The 18,313-nt window shown below is 35.4% G+C and overlaps 1 protein-coding gene across 15 annotated transcripts in view; it reads right to left on the reverse strand.

The window, feature by feature from the left end:
- BPTF (bromodomain PHD finger transcription factor) overlaps nt 1-18,313 on the reverse strand; it is a 57,104-nt gene that overhangs the window by 15,239 nt on the left and 23,552 nt on the right. For 8 of the 15 annotated variants that reach the window (XM_084492316.1, XM_084492312.1, XM_084492302.1 and 5 more), the window contains 17 exons: nt 16,413-16,583; nt 16,078-16,253; nt 14,500-14,855; nt 14,095-14,226; nt 13,371-13,500; nt 12,478-12,613; nt 11,131-11,346; nt 8,408-10,835; nt 7,330-7,454; nt 6,945-7,073; nt 6,511-6,661; nt 5,606-5,729; nt 4,028-4,280; nt 3,431-3,592; nt 2,326-2,474; nt 1,780-1,903; nt 1,050-1,273 (listed from right to left, as the gene is read on the reverse strand). In XM_084492316.1, the coding sequence (XP_084348442.1) occupies nt 1,050-1,273; nt 1,780-1,903; nt 2,326-2,474; nt 3,431-3,592; nt 4,028-4,280; nt 5,606-5,729; nt 6,511-6,661; nt 6,945-7,073; nt 7,330-7,454; nt 8,408-10,835; nt 11,131-11,346; nt 12,478-12,613; nt 13,371-13,500; nt 14,095-14,226; nt 14,500-14,855; nt 16,078-16,253; nt 16,413-16,583 (5,186 nt within the window). The remainder of the gene's footprint in view (nt 1-1,049; nt 1,274-1,779; nt 1,904-2,325; nt 2,475-3,430; nt 3,593-4,027; nt 4,281-5,605; nt 5,730-6,510; nt 6,662-6,944; nt 7,074-7,329; nt 7,455-8,407; nt 10,836-11,130; nt 11,347-12,477; nt 12,614-13,370; nt 13,501-14,094; nt 14,227-14,499; nt 14,856-16,077; nt 16,254-16,412; nt 16,584-18,313) is intronic. The other 7 variants (XM_084492306.1, XM_084492304.1, XM_084492311.1 and 4 more) reach the window with 6 other exon arrangements.

Below are 18,313 nucleotides of genomic sequence, written 5' to 3' on the forward strand. Positions count from 1 at the left end.
AAAGCAGAGCATGGATAATCTTAGACATTAATCACTTCCTCAAGAATCCCAACCATTTTATGTAAAAATTCTCTGCAGTGCAAAGGTTTCCTCAGTGCCTGTCAGATCCAGCCCAACTGTGAGCTTTCATGACTGACTATTCTGTTTGCAATGTGTTATAAATTTCTGTTGCTTAAGCTGATACCAGCTTTCCAGATATCACTAGTGTATACAGAAATAGCTAGGCTTTCATAAAGATCAAATAAAATTTAATCATTACGATGATTTTAAGAAGTTATGTATGGTCTGTCTCAGGACAGTGCTCTCAGTTGAAATAGAGAAGGCAGGGTATCACCACACCTAGGTGCTTATTTATACATTGTGATTCCATAGAACAGAATGAGGTCCCTAAAGAAATTCTTCCAAGTCTTAGAGAATGGAAGTGAACTCTCCGACTCTTGTACACAGAAAAATCTAAACTGACCACAAGCAGGCCAATACACTACAAAGATGTATATTCTATAAATATTTTTAAAGAATAGTTATTATGGTAATTCACAGAAGCCTATATTTACCCTATGCGTGATTCTAAATTTATTTTTTGCCTGAATTTTTCTACTTCATGATCTGAGCAGAAGCTCTAAGAACTTCTTCCTCCTCCAGCTCCAGAGACTTCTTCTTCTGAGACCGAGGACAACATAAATTAAAACCGAATCTTCATACGACATCAAAAGACAAGGAACAAACATTATGTTCTGAAGGTTTCAAAAATAGGCCATAAAAATAATAATTACATCCCTTACTGCTGTTAAGGCAAAGATATTTTTCTATACTGGTAATTTTTCCTAATGCTAGTTATACTACTAAGGAATACAATATTTAAAAATACACTGTGCATATGCTTCTTTCAGTCTGTAATTATGCTATCAGTTATCCTAAATCAAGGTTGAAACAGAACCAAGAACACAAAATTATGATCAGATACACTCACTGCTGAAATCAAGAGACCCGAGAAAATGTATTGCAAGCATTAGCACATTTTCATGCCCAAAGGATCTAAAATATTTTACCTGTCCTTGTGTTAGTTGTGTGAGTTGGGCCATAGTAAGTTTCACTTGTCCCTGCTGAGGTCGAGGGGGCTGCGATGTGGTTTGTGGCTGTATTTGCTGAGGTGGTGTTGCAGGACTTGTTACTGTCTTCTGTCCAGAACTGGAAGAAGCTGTGCTGGTACTAGAAACTGCTGTTGAGACAGGCTGACCTCTGATTATCTGAGTCACCACCTGCTGTGTCTGACCTGTAAGAGAGTAATTTGTGATAAAAAAAATCATTTATAGTATTTCAGCCATTAGCACTGCAAACCTCTGAACCACAACTTCTTGCAATAGCGTATTATCAAACAAGTGAAGCAAACACTCCAGTTTGCACATAAATTTCCATTAGAAACCATTTCTATGATTGAAAAAGGTCTACAAAATGTTTCTATTTTCATTCAAGTAATGTACTTACAAGGAACTTTAGCTTTTTAAAAATATATAAAAGGTTCTCTCAATACAAAGTTGTTCTAAACTTTTTTCTTCCAAACAAATGGACTTAATTTTAACCTGTACATTTCCCAATATTGATGGTTAATACTTGCAAAGCCTGCAACCAACATACTTAAAAGTCAAAAAATAAATACTTGTTAGAAGTCAAGCATTGAAATGAGATATTTTAGCATTGTGACATATGATGCAGAAAGTATTTATAATGAAACAAACCATGGATTTTGCACTGGAAATTTAAATATCAAAATGAACCTACTGGCTGGAAGAATACCTTGTTGCACCACTAGAGGTGTTCGAATGATGGTCTTTCCAAGTGTTGACTGCTGAAGTGGTGTTCGTATTACTGTCATACCAGGACGGAGTGGTGTCCCTTGCATTACCTACATACATCAAAATGGAGAGCATACGTAAAGTTATAAGGATGTATCCCCCCGGGTTCTTTTAAGTGTTTTTTTTTCCTTCTTTTAACACAGTAAGAAATGAGAAGACACAAGTAGATGCAGTATTTTTTTCCACTTATGCCCACACTGCTAAGGCTTACCAAGCTAAGATACTAATTTTTCAAATTGGAGAGAACTGATGTACCTCTTGCCTCCTGGAGATAAAGAATCCATTAACATTATTTCTGATTATTTCTAATTACTTTTCTTCACAAAAAAAAAGTTGAAATAATAATAATAATATATATATGTTGAAAAGTGACCATAAGTAACTATATTACATATTAGTTATAACATCTGCCACTAACTTAAAATATACACATTCCAAATTGTTGTATTAAATAATCAGAAAGACATCTTACTTGTGAAGTACTTGTTGTTCCTAAAGTCCCTGTGGTATTTGGCCTAATTGTTACAGTTGCTGTCCTTGGCTGGAATGAAGTGAATGTTTGACTTGCACCTGTTGTTGATGGAATGATGCCCAATACCTTTTGCTGAACTTGAACAACACCTAAATAAAGTAAAATTGAGAACTCATTAGTAACATAATTGCCAGCAGAAGAAGTAAATACAACTCCAGGCAGGCATTCAGAAACCAGTCTCCAGGTTTCTAGAACACCTTTGAATCTTTTAACACTTCCTGGAAGAAGCTTTGTCACATTGTAAATGGAAGCAGCATTATACTTTCAGCTACATTTGAAGTTAAGCAACAGGTATTTTAGAAAAGATTAAGGAAAGAGTGAATCTTCATAAAGATCAGTTTGATGGTAACTGCAAACAAGTCCTTGCATGACATGGTGCCACAAAGTTAGTATTATACAACCATTAAGCAAAAGTTACAGTCTGATTCATTTAAAAAGGAGGAGACCAGTTTAAGCCTTGCACCTACAAGCTCATAGTGCCAAAGAAAATTGATATTGCTTTTTCTGTCACCTAAGAAACTTCAGTATAAAACTGGTAGCCTTCATAATTTCCTCAGACACTAAGGAGAATGGAGACAGAGAATCAAGCTTTTCTACTTAATATACATTCATAAAATCTCAAAATATGAAGCTCTCTTCCCAAGTCAAAAAGGAAAATGCTGATCTTAATTTGGAACCAAACTCTTGCTCATCAATGAAGAGCAGATGCAGGTATTAATAATTAAGAACAGCAGCACGTTTTTTTTTTTTTGAAAGTTATTTTGTTGGTAATATAATGTAGATAAAGAAAAAAACATGCTTCATTCCACATTCTAAAAATAGAGCTTCTAATTTTGTACTATGAAATGTAGAATAATTTACAGGCAAAATACTTGCATTTTTCCCCTAGACACACAAATATGCAGTACATGGGGAACAAGCTCTAGAAGCTCTTACATGATTTTTTCCCCCTTCAAGACAAAGTTTACTTCACTGGGAAAATAGTGTCAATGGAGAATTAAACAGCAAGCTGGAATACATTTCAATTCAGTTCCCTTTGCCCTACCTCCTTGAGTTGATGGCACATTGACGGCAACAATCTTGCTGTTTGCAGGGAGTGGCAGCTTAGTTATCACTTTCCCTGCCATCGTTACTGGACTGCCTGAGATCTGGAAGGTCTGCCCTGTGCTGGCAATGGTTGTGGCTGAAGTGGCAGCTGTGCTAGTGGCTATTGAGGTACACAGAACAGTCAATTTTAGAGCAGAAAAATTAGTCAAGAATATGACTATTTTCAAGTATGAAACAGCAAACTTCAGGATTATTTTTACAGTGTTTTCAAATGCATCATTCTTGCTTTTGTAAAGACTTTTTAGGAAACAGTACATTACAGAATAGAATGCTTTCGTCATCAATGATTACTGGTAAAACAGCTGTCAGTCATGAGAAAGGTCAGAAATACAACTACCTAGCAAGTCTGAACAAAGAAAAATTAGACAGGTATTATTTCAGAAGTGTCCTGCTGATATAGCAAGAGAGTTAAGAGCAAAGATGACACAAAATGCAGTAATGCTATATTCTGGAGATGTACGTGTTGGATGTAGGTATGATGTGTGCTGGAATTCATCCTAGTTACACGTTCTTTCCATGATGAACAGCTACTTACCTGTTGAAGACTGGCCTTGTTTAACCCAAGTAGCAAAAGTCTGATGGAAATTCTTGTTCTGTTGGAATGTTACTGTAGCTGGAGAACCCACTTTTGTAGTAAGTACTACTTTTGTTCCAGTGGGAACTGGGCCCGTTAAAGGGCCTACCACAACTTTCTGTGGAGTTGAGACAGTAGTTGCAGTACTGCTGGCTGTAGTGACTGTGGGGACCACGCCTGCTACAGGTATCTGCTTCTGCTGTTCCAGCCGTTTCTACAGAATTTAAAAAAAAATTAAATGAAGAATTTTCAGATTTTGAAAAAAAAAAAAAAAAAAAAAAAAAGGGCTGTCTTGTCAGTACTGAAAAATAAAGGACCCTGGTAGGATTTTAGTTCAGGTTTAAAGGAGTGAAGAGTAAGCTCTTTAAATATCCCAAAGCACGACAAGCACACAGACTCCTTGACCTGCAGAACCACAACTCTCCTTAGAGTACGCGACCAGAAATTTTCCTTTATAGCATCTTTAAAATCCTCAGTTTATGTTAATTTCCATACACATTTTAAAGAAAACATACTAATCCAAAAGGTTAAAAAAAATAATCAATAAGTATTTATCTAAACTTGGCTCTGACAGTGTGCATACAGCCTCTATGTACTTCCATAAGCGATACACCGTCAGAGTTCATTACTGGCACTCTCAAGTTCAGAGCTGCCTGTACTGAGATCCTGCCACAGCTGGAGAAAGAAAGGCTATCATTCTACTTCACCAAATGAAACATCAAGATTATAATTTTTAAAATTATTCTCTGTAAATTCAATTTGTAGCTTGCTTAAAAAATCAGGTTTAAAATCCTTCACTTGATCCAGCAACATTCTGTGCTGTGACTGTCAAAAAGGTACTTTGAATTTAGAGAGCCACGTTACAAAGGGGCAGTATCAGTCAGGTCTATTACAATGCCAACTATTTAATTACATTAAGATAGGGAAGAACATTATATTAATTTAAATTTTGGTGATTAATTATCAGTACATTGAGGTTGTTATTGTGAATCGGAAAAACTCATTCACTAGTAATGTATTTGGTTAGGGAAGATGTAATGAAAACATGCAGGATGGAAAAAACACTGCTCTAGTTATACACACATGTAAATGTGCATATACATATGTGTAACTGAATTTTATAACAAATTCTTTGTGGGCTTCAGTTGGCCAACTTTGGATACGATAAAAATCAAAAGATTCAATGTGATTAGAGCATGGAAATAAATTCAGTTGTATTCCCAAGTCAGCTATGTACCAAGACACCTTTCTAGTAAACCACAAAACACAGTTGATCTTACCTGGAGACTAGCATTTCTCAGATTTTGTATAAAATTGGGAAAAAAAAATAGATTTTTTTAAAGTGTTCTGTATTAGGTAGAAAAAAATGGGAATCTAATTATTAAACAAATGTTTGCCTTAATGTTGTTTCAAAATAATGAACGCATACAGGGGGAGCAGCACTGTTTGATGACTAAGAGAAGCTGGCTTCCCAGAACTTTGAGTTTCTAAAACTGAAAAATGGTGCAAGACAGGTGGGACTACCAATAGCTCCCCCACCTGCTGGGCAGCCAATCGTTGCTGTTTTAGTTGAGCCTCCAACTGGGCCTTGAATTCGCCTGCCTTCTTCTGTTCACTAACCTTAGCCTGTAGTTCAACTGCCTGTGCCTTTTCCTTCTCCACCCTGCCAAAGACACACAACCAAAAAGAAGAGTTAAACCATCACATAAAATCCATCCATCGACCTAGATTCATTTAGGAACATCTGTCATGTCTGAAGATCACTGAGAACTGGTCACAGTTTTAAAAGTATTTTGAAATAAGCTACTGAAAGTGCATACAACATTCCTGAAATACTCTGATGCAAAACTACTACAACACCTTACAAGAAGCTATTATCCAAAACTGGAATTCATAATTACATCTGAGACTGAAAATATGATCTATATGTCACCATTAATTTAAAACAATTCTTCTCAAGGGACTCAAAGTTGTTTCAACACTTAAGTATGAAATATTGAAAATACTTTATTGACTTGAATATCCTCAGACTGAATTCACCTCTACTCAAAATACTTCTATACAATTTTATTTGTGTTATAGAAGTATTTAAACACACACTGTTTGAAGTCACGCGAAAAGTAGCCTAAAACCCTTCTTTCCATGCTTTATAATAATAGCCTTTTAGCAATACAACACTGATTACTTCTTAAGACTGGAATAATTAATAAAAAAATAGCTCTAACAAATCTAATATACCTGCATAAATTCAGTTTTAGTATTAGCAAATAATTGTTTTACAACTTTAACCTAACTAACATAACAAAAGGCACAGAAAAAAACGCAACACTCAGCTACAACCTGTAAAAGCTCATCTAGTTTGTGCTATCTAGTGGGAACTTTTATTTAACATACACACAAAAATAAAAGCTTTTTTTTTTTAAAAAAAGTTTGAGTTGGTTTACCTTTCAGCAAACGCCCTGATCTCCCATAATTCCAATTCCTCTTCTGCCACCCAACTTTCAATTATAACAGGGCCTGTTTGCTTGGGTGTTTCTGGCCGTTTTGGCCTTAGAGCACTTGATCGCAGTCCCTTCCTCTGGGGTGTTGGAGTTTCTTTAGAGAACAGTCAAAACACACACATTAAGCTCAATCATAAAACAAAACTGAAGCGTAAACCAAGATTTAGTATCTGTCTCATTTTAGAAACAGAAATGCCTTCCAGCTTCAGAGAGATCAAGTCAGTTTGTTACATGCATCATTTGCTTTACACAGGAGAATGAATAGTTCATGTCAAGCTATATTTGCTCCTATGATCATCTGAATTAACATAAAGGTCCAGTTACCTTAATTTCTGTAGGAGCTTATGGGGAGGGGAAAAATGTATAAACAAAGGTACCTTTTGGAGCTTCTGGCACACCAATGGGACAAATAATTTTTCTTATACAGTACTCTGACCGGATTCCATATGGGCCAACATCTCTTCGCTTGATTATTTCCGTTGTTGTAATTTCCGTTTCAGATGTTTCTACAAAAGATTAGTCCTAACACGTTAATAGCAGAAAACAAATAAAAGCTGAATCACCTATCAATCCAATACACTCAAGGTAAAGAAAGAACAACTACAGTGCAAACTGTTTGCTATTAAAATCTCTACCTATAGATCTATCAAGTGCCATAGCTAACATCAAACCTTTACAGAAAGGCTTGGAATGAAAGTAATAATCAAAATTAACAGCAAGAGCTGTTACATTAGGAAACACAGAAATTTAAAGAAAAGATACCTGTACGTGTAGTTCCTCCCCCAGGTGGAGCTTTTGCAGCCATATCATCCCATTTGAGACATGCCCACAGTAACCGCAACATAAGGCTCACTCCAGCCAATGATTTCACTGTTTGAAGTCGGTATCTAACAACAGAGCATTAATTAAAGTAAAAAGGTGTTTAATAAACCTAACCAAACCAATGAGACAGGTCTTCTGTTCTACCTTTACTGAACAATATATACATTTTTTAAAAAATAGTAGCAAAATTTATAACAGCTCCACTCTAGCCAACCATGCAAGAGGTTTTGATTTTATAACTCAAGGAAAAGTGCTCTTTGAAAATTCTAAGAAGGAAGTTCAGAATTAAAAGGCAGGTAAAGGGTTTGAACAACAACAACAACAAAAAACAACACAGTATGGTTATCCAATCCTAGATATAAAACTTGTGTCACTTCACAAACCCCAAATTTATTATGGACAAGAGCATCAATACCTAAGCTTATTCAAATCAATCCAGAGTCTGAACAAAAAAATCTAATGAAAGTGAACCCCATTTAATTATGGCTATTTGAAGATTCAGTGGAAACAGTATTCTTTAAAATACTCCGTCAGCTTGATGGACGCAGGTAAAACAACGCTCCACTTCCACTCACTGCTATGAGAGTTTATGAACTGGAAATTTTCTGCCGCTTTCTTCTCATAGCTTCAAAGGGCACAATGAAATAACTGTTTGATACTAGAAGAGTATTACAGTAACAATGTTTTATAGTCTGCTGTGTGGCTTGGATATATGACATTTTCTAGAATAAAATGGGAAGCAAACCTGAAAAATGGAGTGCCACAGATACCTCACTGTTCTGGTACACAACTTAACTGGCCCGTAGATTTCTGTATGACTTTACCTACACTATCAACAAACTGAACTTGTCCTTGTAAAAATCTTCCCAACAGAAGTTTCTGGTGCCAAAACCAGATAAGGATTCTCTATTAGTGCTGGCTTTCCTAAACTATAATTTAACTATGTTTATTTTTGTGGAACAGGGCTGCTCAAGAACTTCTTTCAAAGCCAAAAAATTGAACATAACTAAGTACATACCTCCAAGTGATCCCAAAAGTTGGTCTTGGGGATGGATATGGCCAGATATCCAAGGCAGGTTTTGCATTATAATTGAAATAGGGAACTTCTCTGATTCCTCCTCTTCTGGCCAGCTTTTTTAAGTCATCATTAGGTAAAACAAATATGCTTTTTTTACTGCTTTTGGTTACAAATTTTCTGTAAGATGGCAAGGCAGTTCCAGAACGAGTTTTTTTGGGTCTTGCAAATTTCATTAACTTCACTTTGTCTTTTGTAGAATACTCTTTGCTGACAGTCATGGAAGTCACCAATGTGCCTTCTGGGGTGGTCAGCGAGTCAGTTACTGTTGTTGTAATCACTGTTTTACTGTGCTCTTGTACAGAAATGACATCAACATTACTGTTTGTAGCTGGAGTGGTAAGCTTAGTTACAGTGGTGGTGGTAGTTACAGTGGATATGGCACAATTTTCTGTAGATGATACTACTGTTGTTTTCTCATCGTTAGATGCTAGGGTCTCTGCAACTTTAAAGACAGTCTTGGATTCTGTAGAAACAGTTGATGTTGTGGTGGTCACCTCAGTAATAACAGTTTTTGTTTTATTCTCTCCATTAACATTTTCCACTTTGTATGCCTGTAGACCGTTCTGATCAGCAAAGTCACTACTCAAACTAGATTCCTCACATGACGTTACAGGCGATGGAGCAACTTTCTTCTCCTCACTAAGTTCAGTTTCCATAGATTCTGTTTCACTACTCAAGTTATTTTCTTTACATAAAGTATTTGTTGGTGTGGAAGCAGCACCAATAAAGGCAGCTCTTTGAGGAGAAAGCTGTTTTTCTTCAGTTTTCTGCACATACTTCAGAACTTCATCTGATGGCTGAAGACTGTCTCCAGCTTCAAACTCAGGTGAATTCTGCAGAGATGACTTTGGGTCCATGGTATTTTTGTTAATTGTGTCCTCTGTCGTGATATCACCATTCATGAATGGTTTTATCGAAGATTCCCTAAACGGCAATGCTTTTATTTCATGCTCTTGAATTGATTTATTAATATTATTAATTTTTGGTTCAGTATCATCTCCTGCTGTAGCTTCACAGGTATCTTTAACTAAGCATTCATCATTTGATAGTACTTTAGCATCACTGTCTTTTCCATTCATTTGGAGTGCAGATTTATCTTTTTCTAAGTCCATCTCAGTTACATCATCTTTATTATTCTTTTTGTCAGTAACATAATTTAGATTTGTTTGATCAAGGTATTTGTTTATGGCACTTGCCTCCACTTTCAGTTCTTGACCTTTCTTTTGACCATTAGCCTCTGTTAACTTAGAGCTCAGTAGTTCCTCATCAACTTCTGTCCTATCTGCATGTTCCAGAGTTTGACCTTCAAGGTTTCTTTCAGAATTCAGTTCTGTCTTAAGTGATTCTAAATCTTTACTCATCAATTTTTGGTGAAATCTGATCTTATTTTCAGATTTACTTTCAGTCTTTCTTGGAGTAACGTTTTCCCCTATTTCACCTTCTTGTAAGGATGTTGGTTCATAATGGCTTTTTATCATACAATTGTTTTCTGGATCTTTGCTCGGCTGTTCAGAATCCCCTTCTGAGTCTGTTTTTTCTAAAATGGCCAGAGCATCTTTTCTACAGCTGCTTTCAGTTATCACTGGCTCTGAGTTTTCACATTCACCCGGAGATACTCTGGCAATAGGTAGTTTTTGTTTCAAAGGTCTTTCATTTGTTTCCAGAACATCCCATTTGACTTTACCATCTGCATTTGTTTGTTTCAAGCCATCCACAAAGGAAGTCTCACACTCTTTAAGAGCCTCTTGTCCTTGACATTTATCAGCAGTCCCAGGTTTGGAGTTGTTCTCTTTGCTATCATTCTGAACAGAGGACTCGCCTTCAGAGGACTGAGGTGAGTCCTCATCCAGTAGCTGCCCTTCTCTTTTTGATAGCCTATTTGTTGAAGGCAAAGAAGGCTCATCTAGCTCACCAGTTTTTGTACAAGAGATGCTGCTGACTGGCAAGCTGTCCTGTCTTGTATCTTCAGTTTGGATTTTATCAGAAAGATAGGTTTGATTTTGGGAAGACATGTCAAATTGGCTTCCTTCTTTTACTTTTCTCATTTGTAGCTCATCTATTTTTTTCTGGGGACTTATAGATTGAATGCCTCCATTTTTAGCACTAGCCTCCAGTTTCATCCTTTCTAGACGTTGTTTTTCTTCCAGTGTAAACTGTTTTATTCGCCTCTCAAGTAGTCCATCTAATTTTGATGATTTTACTTTCCTTTTGTAGCAAGTCCTTAAATGAAAACCTTCGCTGACATTGATTATATCAAGCTTACAATGAATATCCTCATCTTTTATCGGGGATTCAATTTTCACATCATCGATATCCATAGGTTCTTCCTTGATGACTTTATCATTTTCACCATCAATTTCTTTTTCCACTGTGAAGAATAATTCCAAATCAGTAAACTCCCCTAACAATGAGTACCAAAAGCATGTTCTTACATTAAGTACTAAGAATTAAATGCACCTTTTAGCACATTAATACATTTCAAGAAATGGGAATGAACACTCTAGATATTTCTACAAGGGATAATTATCACTTAATTGAGACATTTTAGATGTCTGGACAAAATCTGTTACACAGTTTTTTAATAGTTATTTATGAGGTCATACGCTTTTACACATACAGTGTTGCAATGAATAACTAGTTTTGTAACAATTTATGTATATCACCTTTGTCTTTTGCATGATCTGAGTTTTCAGAATTTGTATCAGTTTCTACTTTTTCTTCACCTGACTTTTCTTCTTTGACTTTCTCCAAGGTTTCTGAAGCATCTGCTTTCTCCTTTGCTTGCAGATCATGAGAATCCTTTGTTCTATCTTTCTCTGCTTTTACCCTCATTGAACCTTTTCGTTTATCCAAGTTGCATTTTTCATCTTCATTTTTTGCTATTAACAGATTAATTACATGGTTTCAGTTATTCAGAAAAAAACAATCACCTGCTACATTTTAATGTATTTTGGTTTACCACTTAAATAATTTGCACATTACTGAAATTCAGAAATACAGTGCAGTATATAATTGTAACATCACAGATTAAGCTTACTGCAATACTGAATAAAAAATACCTAAAACCCCACCAGGGATAAAATACTTTGTTTCCACTATTGTTTCAGGAATTCATGTTCAGATTTTCTGAAACAACTTTTCCAGGAAATTAAATATCACTTTCTGAAAAAAACAGCCTAATAAAAGCATTCATTCATATGCTGAAAATTCACAAATAGTTTTCAATAATTTTGATTTCTACAGATAAACTGAGAATGAATACTAGCATTCAAGCGATTTGATGCTTAGCACTGCAGTGTCCATTAACTTCAACTGAGAAAGAAAATTAAATCTAATTTAACAATCACACAGGTAACACAAAAAGCAGCAGCATCTATTTTGTGTTTGACCCATTTAGAAACTACATGGGAAGTTTTACTTCAGCATGTGATAAAAGAAGTTTTGATATACAACATAACGAGGACCACCATTTTCTGAAACGTAAAAGGAAACTCAAGAATTACAAGTAAGACTTCAGCAGTTCAGGATGCATTCTAGAAGTTAACTGTGCAACACACTTATTGATCCCAAGGTTTTATTTTAAAAGAAATAAGATGTTTTGAACTTGCTAGAAAAAATCATTTTTCCCCCCTTATAACACTGTTACGTACAGACAAAATTGGTTAATAGTATTATGTCAATGTAGAAAAAGAGATGAATATGTGCACCACTGTTTTAGATATTTTTTGCATGTGATTATCTACATATTTATCTAATTTACATAAATCTAAAGGTGTACAATATTACACACAACTTCCTAACTGAAACAACTTAATGTAGCTAAAAAATTGTCTCTGACAACTGAACCAACTATACTGACAATAATGAGTAGAGATCCATGAAAGCTTCTCTGGAACACTACCTGGAACAAAGTCTACACAAGAAACATTACACACATGTAATTAACTGCAAAAGCAACAAACGGTAGTATGTTAGTAATTAAAAGGATTCTAAGTGATGCAGACACTTACTTGGTAGCAACTTTCTGTAATTTGCATTGGTATTTCCAGGTAGCTTGGGCATAAATCTATGGACATGTGTTTTACTGATCCAGCTCCAACCACCATATCCTGTTACTCTATACTCCTCTCCTTTCTGTTTCCAAACCTGTTAAACATTTTTAAAACATTAGTTTTAATGGTGCTATTTGCTGTTAATGTATGCATTAATTTAAAAACATCAGATGTTTTGTTTTTTTAGCCTTGTAATTTACTTAACTTTTTCAAGCAAACTAAAGTTTGTCAAATAACATGCTGTCTACATTATTTATCATATCATATATCATTATGTATCATATTTCAATATGTATCTGCTAATAATCTGCCAATTCTACCACAGCAACTGCAAAATCGTATTTTCTTAACAGTAAGCAGATATTTACCTAAAAGCTGAAAGATTATATAACTTTTTGAATCAACCAGTATGTTTATTATAGCAAATAAATTTAGAGTGAAGAACCACTACAACGGAAGTATTTATCATCTTCTGTAGAAGATATGTTTACCATATAAATGGATTTCTATTTATATAGCCTTCTGAAGTAAAGGTAGCTGGTTTGGGGGGCAGGGTGAGGAGGGAAGTGCTGGAAACAGACACATAGACAAGATTCCAATATCCATCTAAAACTCTTCCATTAGGAAGGAGTGCATTTTGCAGATAATCATCTGCCAAATCAGGAAGTGTAGCTAAGACAGCAATGAATCTCAAACTTTGCTCAGGCCAAGACTGTGTGCTTTAGTATGTGGGCATGGTTCCTACTCCAATGACAGGGAGTAATGCACTAATTGACATTTATGTAAGTCCAAGAAAATAGAAAAAAAATAAGAAACTGACAGTTTGGTCTTCATGCAAAATAAAACCTTACCTGATGTTTGACAGGGAATGTGTATTTCACCCATGTAGCTTGCTGCATCGTTTCTTCTTCTTCTTGTTTTCTCTCTTTTTTTTTCACTTTTTCTTTTTCTTCTCTTTCTATTGCTGTCATTCTGCGTAATCTAATAAACACAGATGTAAGTACTTCTAAATATATTTAAGCACAGGATCTTGTAAACAAATATAAGAAGTCAAACAACAGTAAACACTCCTCTTTGAATAATTTTGAATATCTGAAGTTAAGAGGTAAGTCTAGTATCAGCTTATATGCATTAATTGCAATGTGAACACTACTTTTTTTGGCTATTTTGATAAGGCAGACAGCTGCCTGCAACCGTATCTACATCAAAAAGTTAATTTCTTCTTTTACAGAGCAATGAAAAACGAAAGACAGACTCTACCAAACTCAGTGTGTTGAAAGTTGTTTTTCTAGTCTTCCAAAGTGCTACCACTTGGAGACTAGCTCAGAAAGAAAACAAACTTGCTTTGCAGCAGCAGGGACACTACTGAAATCTTTTCATGTATTTTCAGTTTTTCTGCTTGAGAAAAAACACTATTGTTAAGTGCTGAATACAACAGACTGAAATTGAATGTAATTCATACAGGTATAGAAAAACTAGTAACTGTAAAACAGTGAAGTTCTCATACTCAAAAAGATATATGTATAAAGTATATGAGATATACGTATATATAAAAAAAATATTTTCATAATTTACCTAGTGTGCCCCAAGGATTCCCGCCAGATCGGCAGCATGACAACTGGTTTAATTGCGCATTCCAATATAGCCAGAGCTAGTGCAAATTCTCTAGGTTTGCTGCACATCTGAACAGCCTTAATCCAGTTAGACCTAAATTGGAAAAAAGATAACCTGAAATATATACATGTACTAATATAGCATACTATGTTAATGAGATTTAACGGGATAAAATCTCCTATATTCTAATACTTCACTCATATGTGCAATTCTTTTAGTCATTCATCACAGCACACAAACACACTATATTTTAATCTACTGAAGCATGGCGCTTCGAAACCACCAATTTCAAAAAGCAAAGACCACTGCTCGTTAATGCTATTAGCAAAAATACAAGAGAATATATTTTTTCATTTATTAATTTACCTGTGGGAAGCCCAGTTAGGGTGAAGGAATGATGCCGGGATATTGTTTTCTAGCTGGATAATAGTTAGCCTCAAAGTGGATATGGTAAGAACTTTGGACCCATGTACAGACCCATTCCATTTGAACTCTCCAGCTGGAGTCAGACAGAATTTATGCGAGAGATGTCGTCTCTTGTCATGGTCCTCCCTGTGCTGGTGCTTGTTCAATGCAAATGAATTCGTGGCATACTGATTATGATAAACACGATACTTCCCCTCTTGCCCTAATTTGAAATAGTTGTTGATATTTCCTTTCATCACAATTTCCTTCTTTGCATTCATTCGGGAGACTTCACCTTGAGAGTTGACCACCAGAACCTTGTTAAAGAAGAAAACATTTGGGACCTTTAAAAATCATTGTTTGATTACTCACAGTATAAGGTTTCAACTGCCTATATGTAAAGTTCATAAAAATATCTTGCATTAGTTTGCAGAAGCATATAACTTTTAACCAATGTGTTAAATATAAGTACTTCATCACAGATTGCATATAGAACTATGAAGATCAACTTCAACAATTACAAAAAAAGCCACCGAGGCTCTTCAGGAGGTCAAACAGGAACCTGTTTGGCTGCTCAGAATTACGTCTATTGAGGGAGATGGCTTTGGGAAAATAGCCTCACTAAACTGAAGTAAACTAAAAGTGTCTGTGAAACACCTCCTGGGTAACTCACACAATTCCTACACCTAGCTAAGCCAACAAGTATTTCCGAATTTGAAAACATGGCATGGATAACACCACTGCTCTAGCTACTCATAAAGGAGTTCCAAATCAGAGATGTTTGTGATCAGATAGGCTCACAAACACAATTGCGTTAACTTATAATGATAACCAGCTAACAAAAATAAAATTAATACACCAAACAATGACAACAAATAAGTGCAGCTAATGCTTAACATTCAAATATTCCATTTCTGGAGAAACTGAGCTATCTCATAACACAAACCTACAGCCACACTAAAGATTTATACCAAATGACAGTCATCTGAGAGCTTTTACTTTAGTTTGCATCCAGAAGTGCTACAATTTTGCAATGATTGTTTTTAAATCAACATAATCTGCCAGTACAGACTTGTGGTGAACTGGAAACTTGGCTATTACCCAGGTATTCAAACAATAATCAAATACACAACACTAGTAAGTTACATTTTTGGCACATCAGTTCTGAAAGACCTGAAGACAAAAGTGGGAAAAAACATATATAACTTACTGCTGGCTATATAGTAAACAATTCCCTAAGTTATGACTGGTGTATTAAAGGAGAGTATGCACACTGGTCACTGGTGTATCATCGTATAGATTTAGAATGCAAGAACAAAGGAAAAGGGGAAAAAAGCTTCTGATACAACACTTTAAGCATTTGCTGATTTATTATTTTGACTTTTTTTTTTTTTTAATGACCTTTACAGTCTGCCAAAATCACTTTTAAAAAGTTTAAATACTTTTTTATTAAAAAAACAAAACAAAACAAAAAACAACGATGATTGGTTTTCTGTTACACTTCTACTACTACTTTGGATTTTCCTTAAGTATACAAACCTCTCTGCCTTCTTTATATAACTTATTTGCTTCGTGTGCTGCAGCAGCAACCTGTTGGCTTTTCATCTGGCTCAACTTGCTATCTGGATTTCGTAATCTTGTGAGCATTCGCGTCGAACCTGGCGTGCCTTTTCCTGTGCCTGGAGAATCACTTCTTTCACCATTAGACTTATCTCCTGCCCAGGAAAAATAAAAAAGCTTTTAAAACAAACCTAAAAACTAAAAGTTTTCTGTTGACTTATGGAAATTATAAAGTAAAAAGATGCATAACATGAAAATAAGAGATCAAGCATGTATTTTTTTTTTTTTTTTTTTTTTTTTTTTTGCCTCTTTACCTATGTCATCTGAAGTCTGGGATCCCCCCTCTGCATTTTCAGCATCATCAGGCATCTTAACGGAGTCATTCTGCACAGAGCTGAGCTCACTGCTGTTGCTGTTCTCAACATCTGCCTGTAGAGCTGCAGCAGACGCACTGCTGTTGCTAGGGATCATCTGACCAGTTTCTTCTACAAAAGAAGAACTTCATTTTTAGTTTTCCTTTAAAATGTATAGATGCAAATTTCATTTTATATTTTGGATGAAAAATTTAAAGTCAGATGAACATCTTTTGCTAGACTGGAAAGAAATACCCATAAAATATAAATTCCCTTCAGAGCACTGAATCCATAAAGATATTTTATCTTTTTGTTCTGTTTCAAGCAGTTTCAACTTTTACAGCTCTGAAGAACTGAAATCTGTATTTGGATGAATGAATTTGAAATACAAAGTGTATTTTTTTTTCCCCTATAGATGCACACACTGTGAGCCCTCTACTGAGACTTTGTTTTGCTTTTAAGATGCAGATTTTATGAAATTTGGTCTTCCTGCAGCTTCTTTGATTCTCTCTTGATTGTATCATGCATCAACTGTTCCTCAAACCATGACCTTTTCCCTTCCCCATCTATCTTCCACTGACTTTGATCATCTCAGCACATTAATGCTGAGGAATTCTGATTTCCTTTCCATCGGCAACACTCTATATCTAAACTCTTCTACAAACTTAAAATATCAGCTTTTCTTACAACCTGCTAGGTCTAGATAGTGCTTCAAGCTCAGTAAGACAAATGCATTCTCAGTCCTCAGCTGTCCTTGTTACTGTCTTTCTGGACAGCTGTGGATGTTACTGCCACCTCACCTGTCAACACAGCATACTGCCCGAGCACAGTCTTTCAACCAAACCATCACTGAATTGCAGCTATCTAGAAATACCACTCTCTTCCCTGTAAGAAGGCACCACCCTTTCCAACAGCAGTATCTTCTGAATTTTGTGCAAAGACACTGCTTAGATGTTAAAAAAAGATTTTTCTGTTTTTAGACCACTTTCAAAACATCAAGGATTCTGTTATCTTTAAAAGAAAACAGACCAAAAACTTCCCTCTGTGAAACGTTCTTTTTTCTAAGAATCATTCTCTGATTCTTAGAAGATCCTGTACCTAAACACAACTTGATTTGTGGCTCTTCCCAACAGGTGACTGACATTATTTGGTCTATTTCCCTTTTTAGTAAGAGAAAAATGTAACCGTTTGGTGCCTGTTGTTTGGAGGAGAAAGGAAGCATCCAAACTAGACCCAAAAATAAAAGATTAATACCGACGTTACATTTAACAAGGATTGCGATAGATATTTTTGTTTAGGTTTGCAGTTTCATCTTATTTTCCTCTCTTTGGGGCTGGCTGCTTTACTGATACTGGTTCAGTATCTCTCCCTTCCTCTGAGATAAGAGTCTCAGACTGAACTTTTCGTAACAGGAACACAAATATCACTACAAATGTAGTAAATTAGACCTGAGGAACAACCCCCTTCACAAAAGACACATGCATGCTTTCCTACAGGCAAAGCCCACTAATTTAAAACTGGGTTAGCAGCTTTGGAAGGAGGAAAAGTAACAGCAAAAGTATAATAAAGAAACACCTTTGCAAAAAGTGATTTTTTTAAAAGGAAGCATGAATCCATGTATGTGTCTGGAACAAAGTTGTAGGATACAAATATTCTCCACTAAATCTCTATCAATTATTTAAAACTTTAAAATGGAATAAAAATGAGTACAGGCAGAAGTATGTGATCAAATGTCTAAAGTATATGCTTTTAGTCCATGCAGTAGCACATTTTCTGTATTTAAAAAGCATACTAAAAGGCTCCCAGATTATGGTTTCATCTTAACTTTCATTTTCCCCTTCTATGGAAAGTATTTATTACAA

Source organism: Aythya ferina (genome assembly GCF_964211825.1).
Source record: "Aythya ferina genome assembly, chromosome: 18".
NCBI lineage: Eukaryota > Metazoa > Chordata > Aves > Anseriformes > Anatidae > Aythya > Aythya ferina.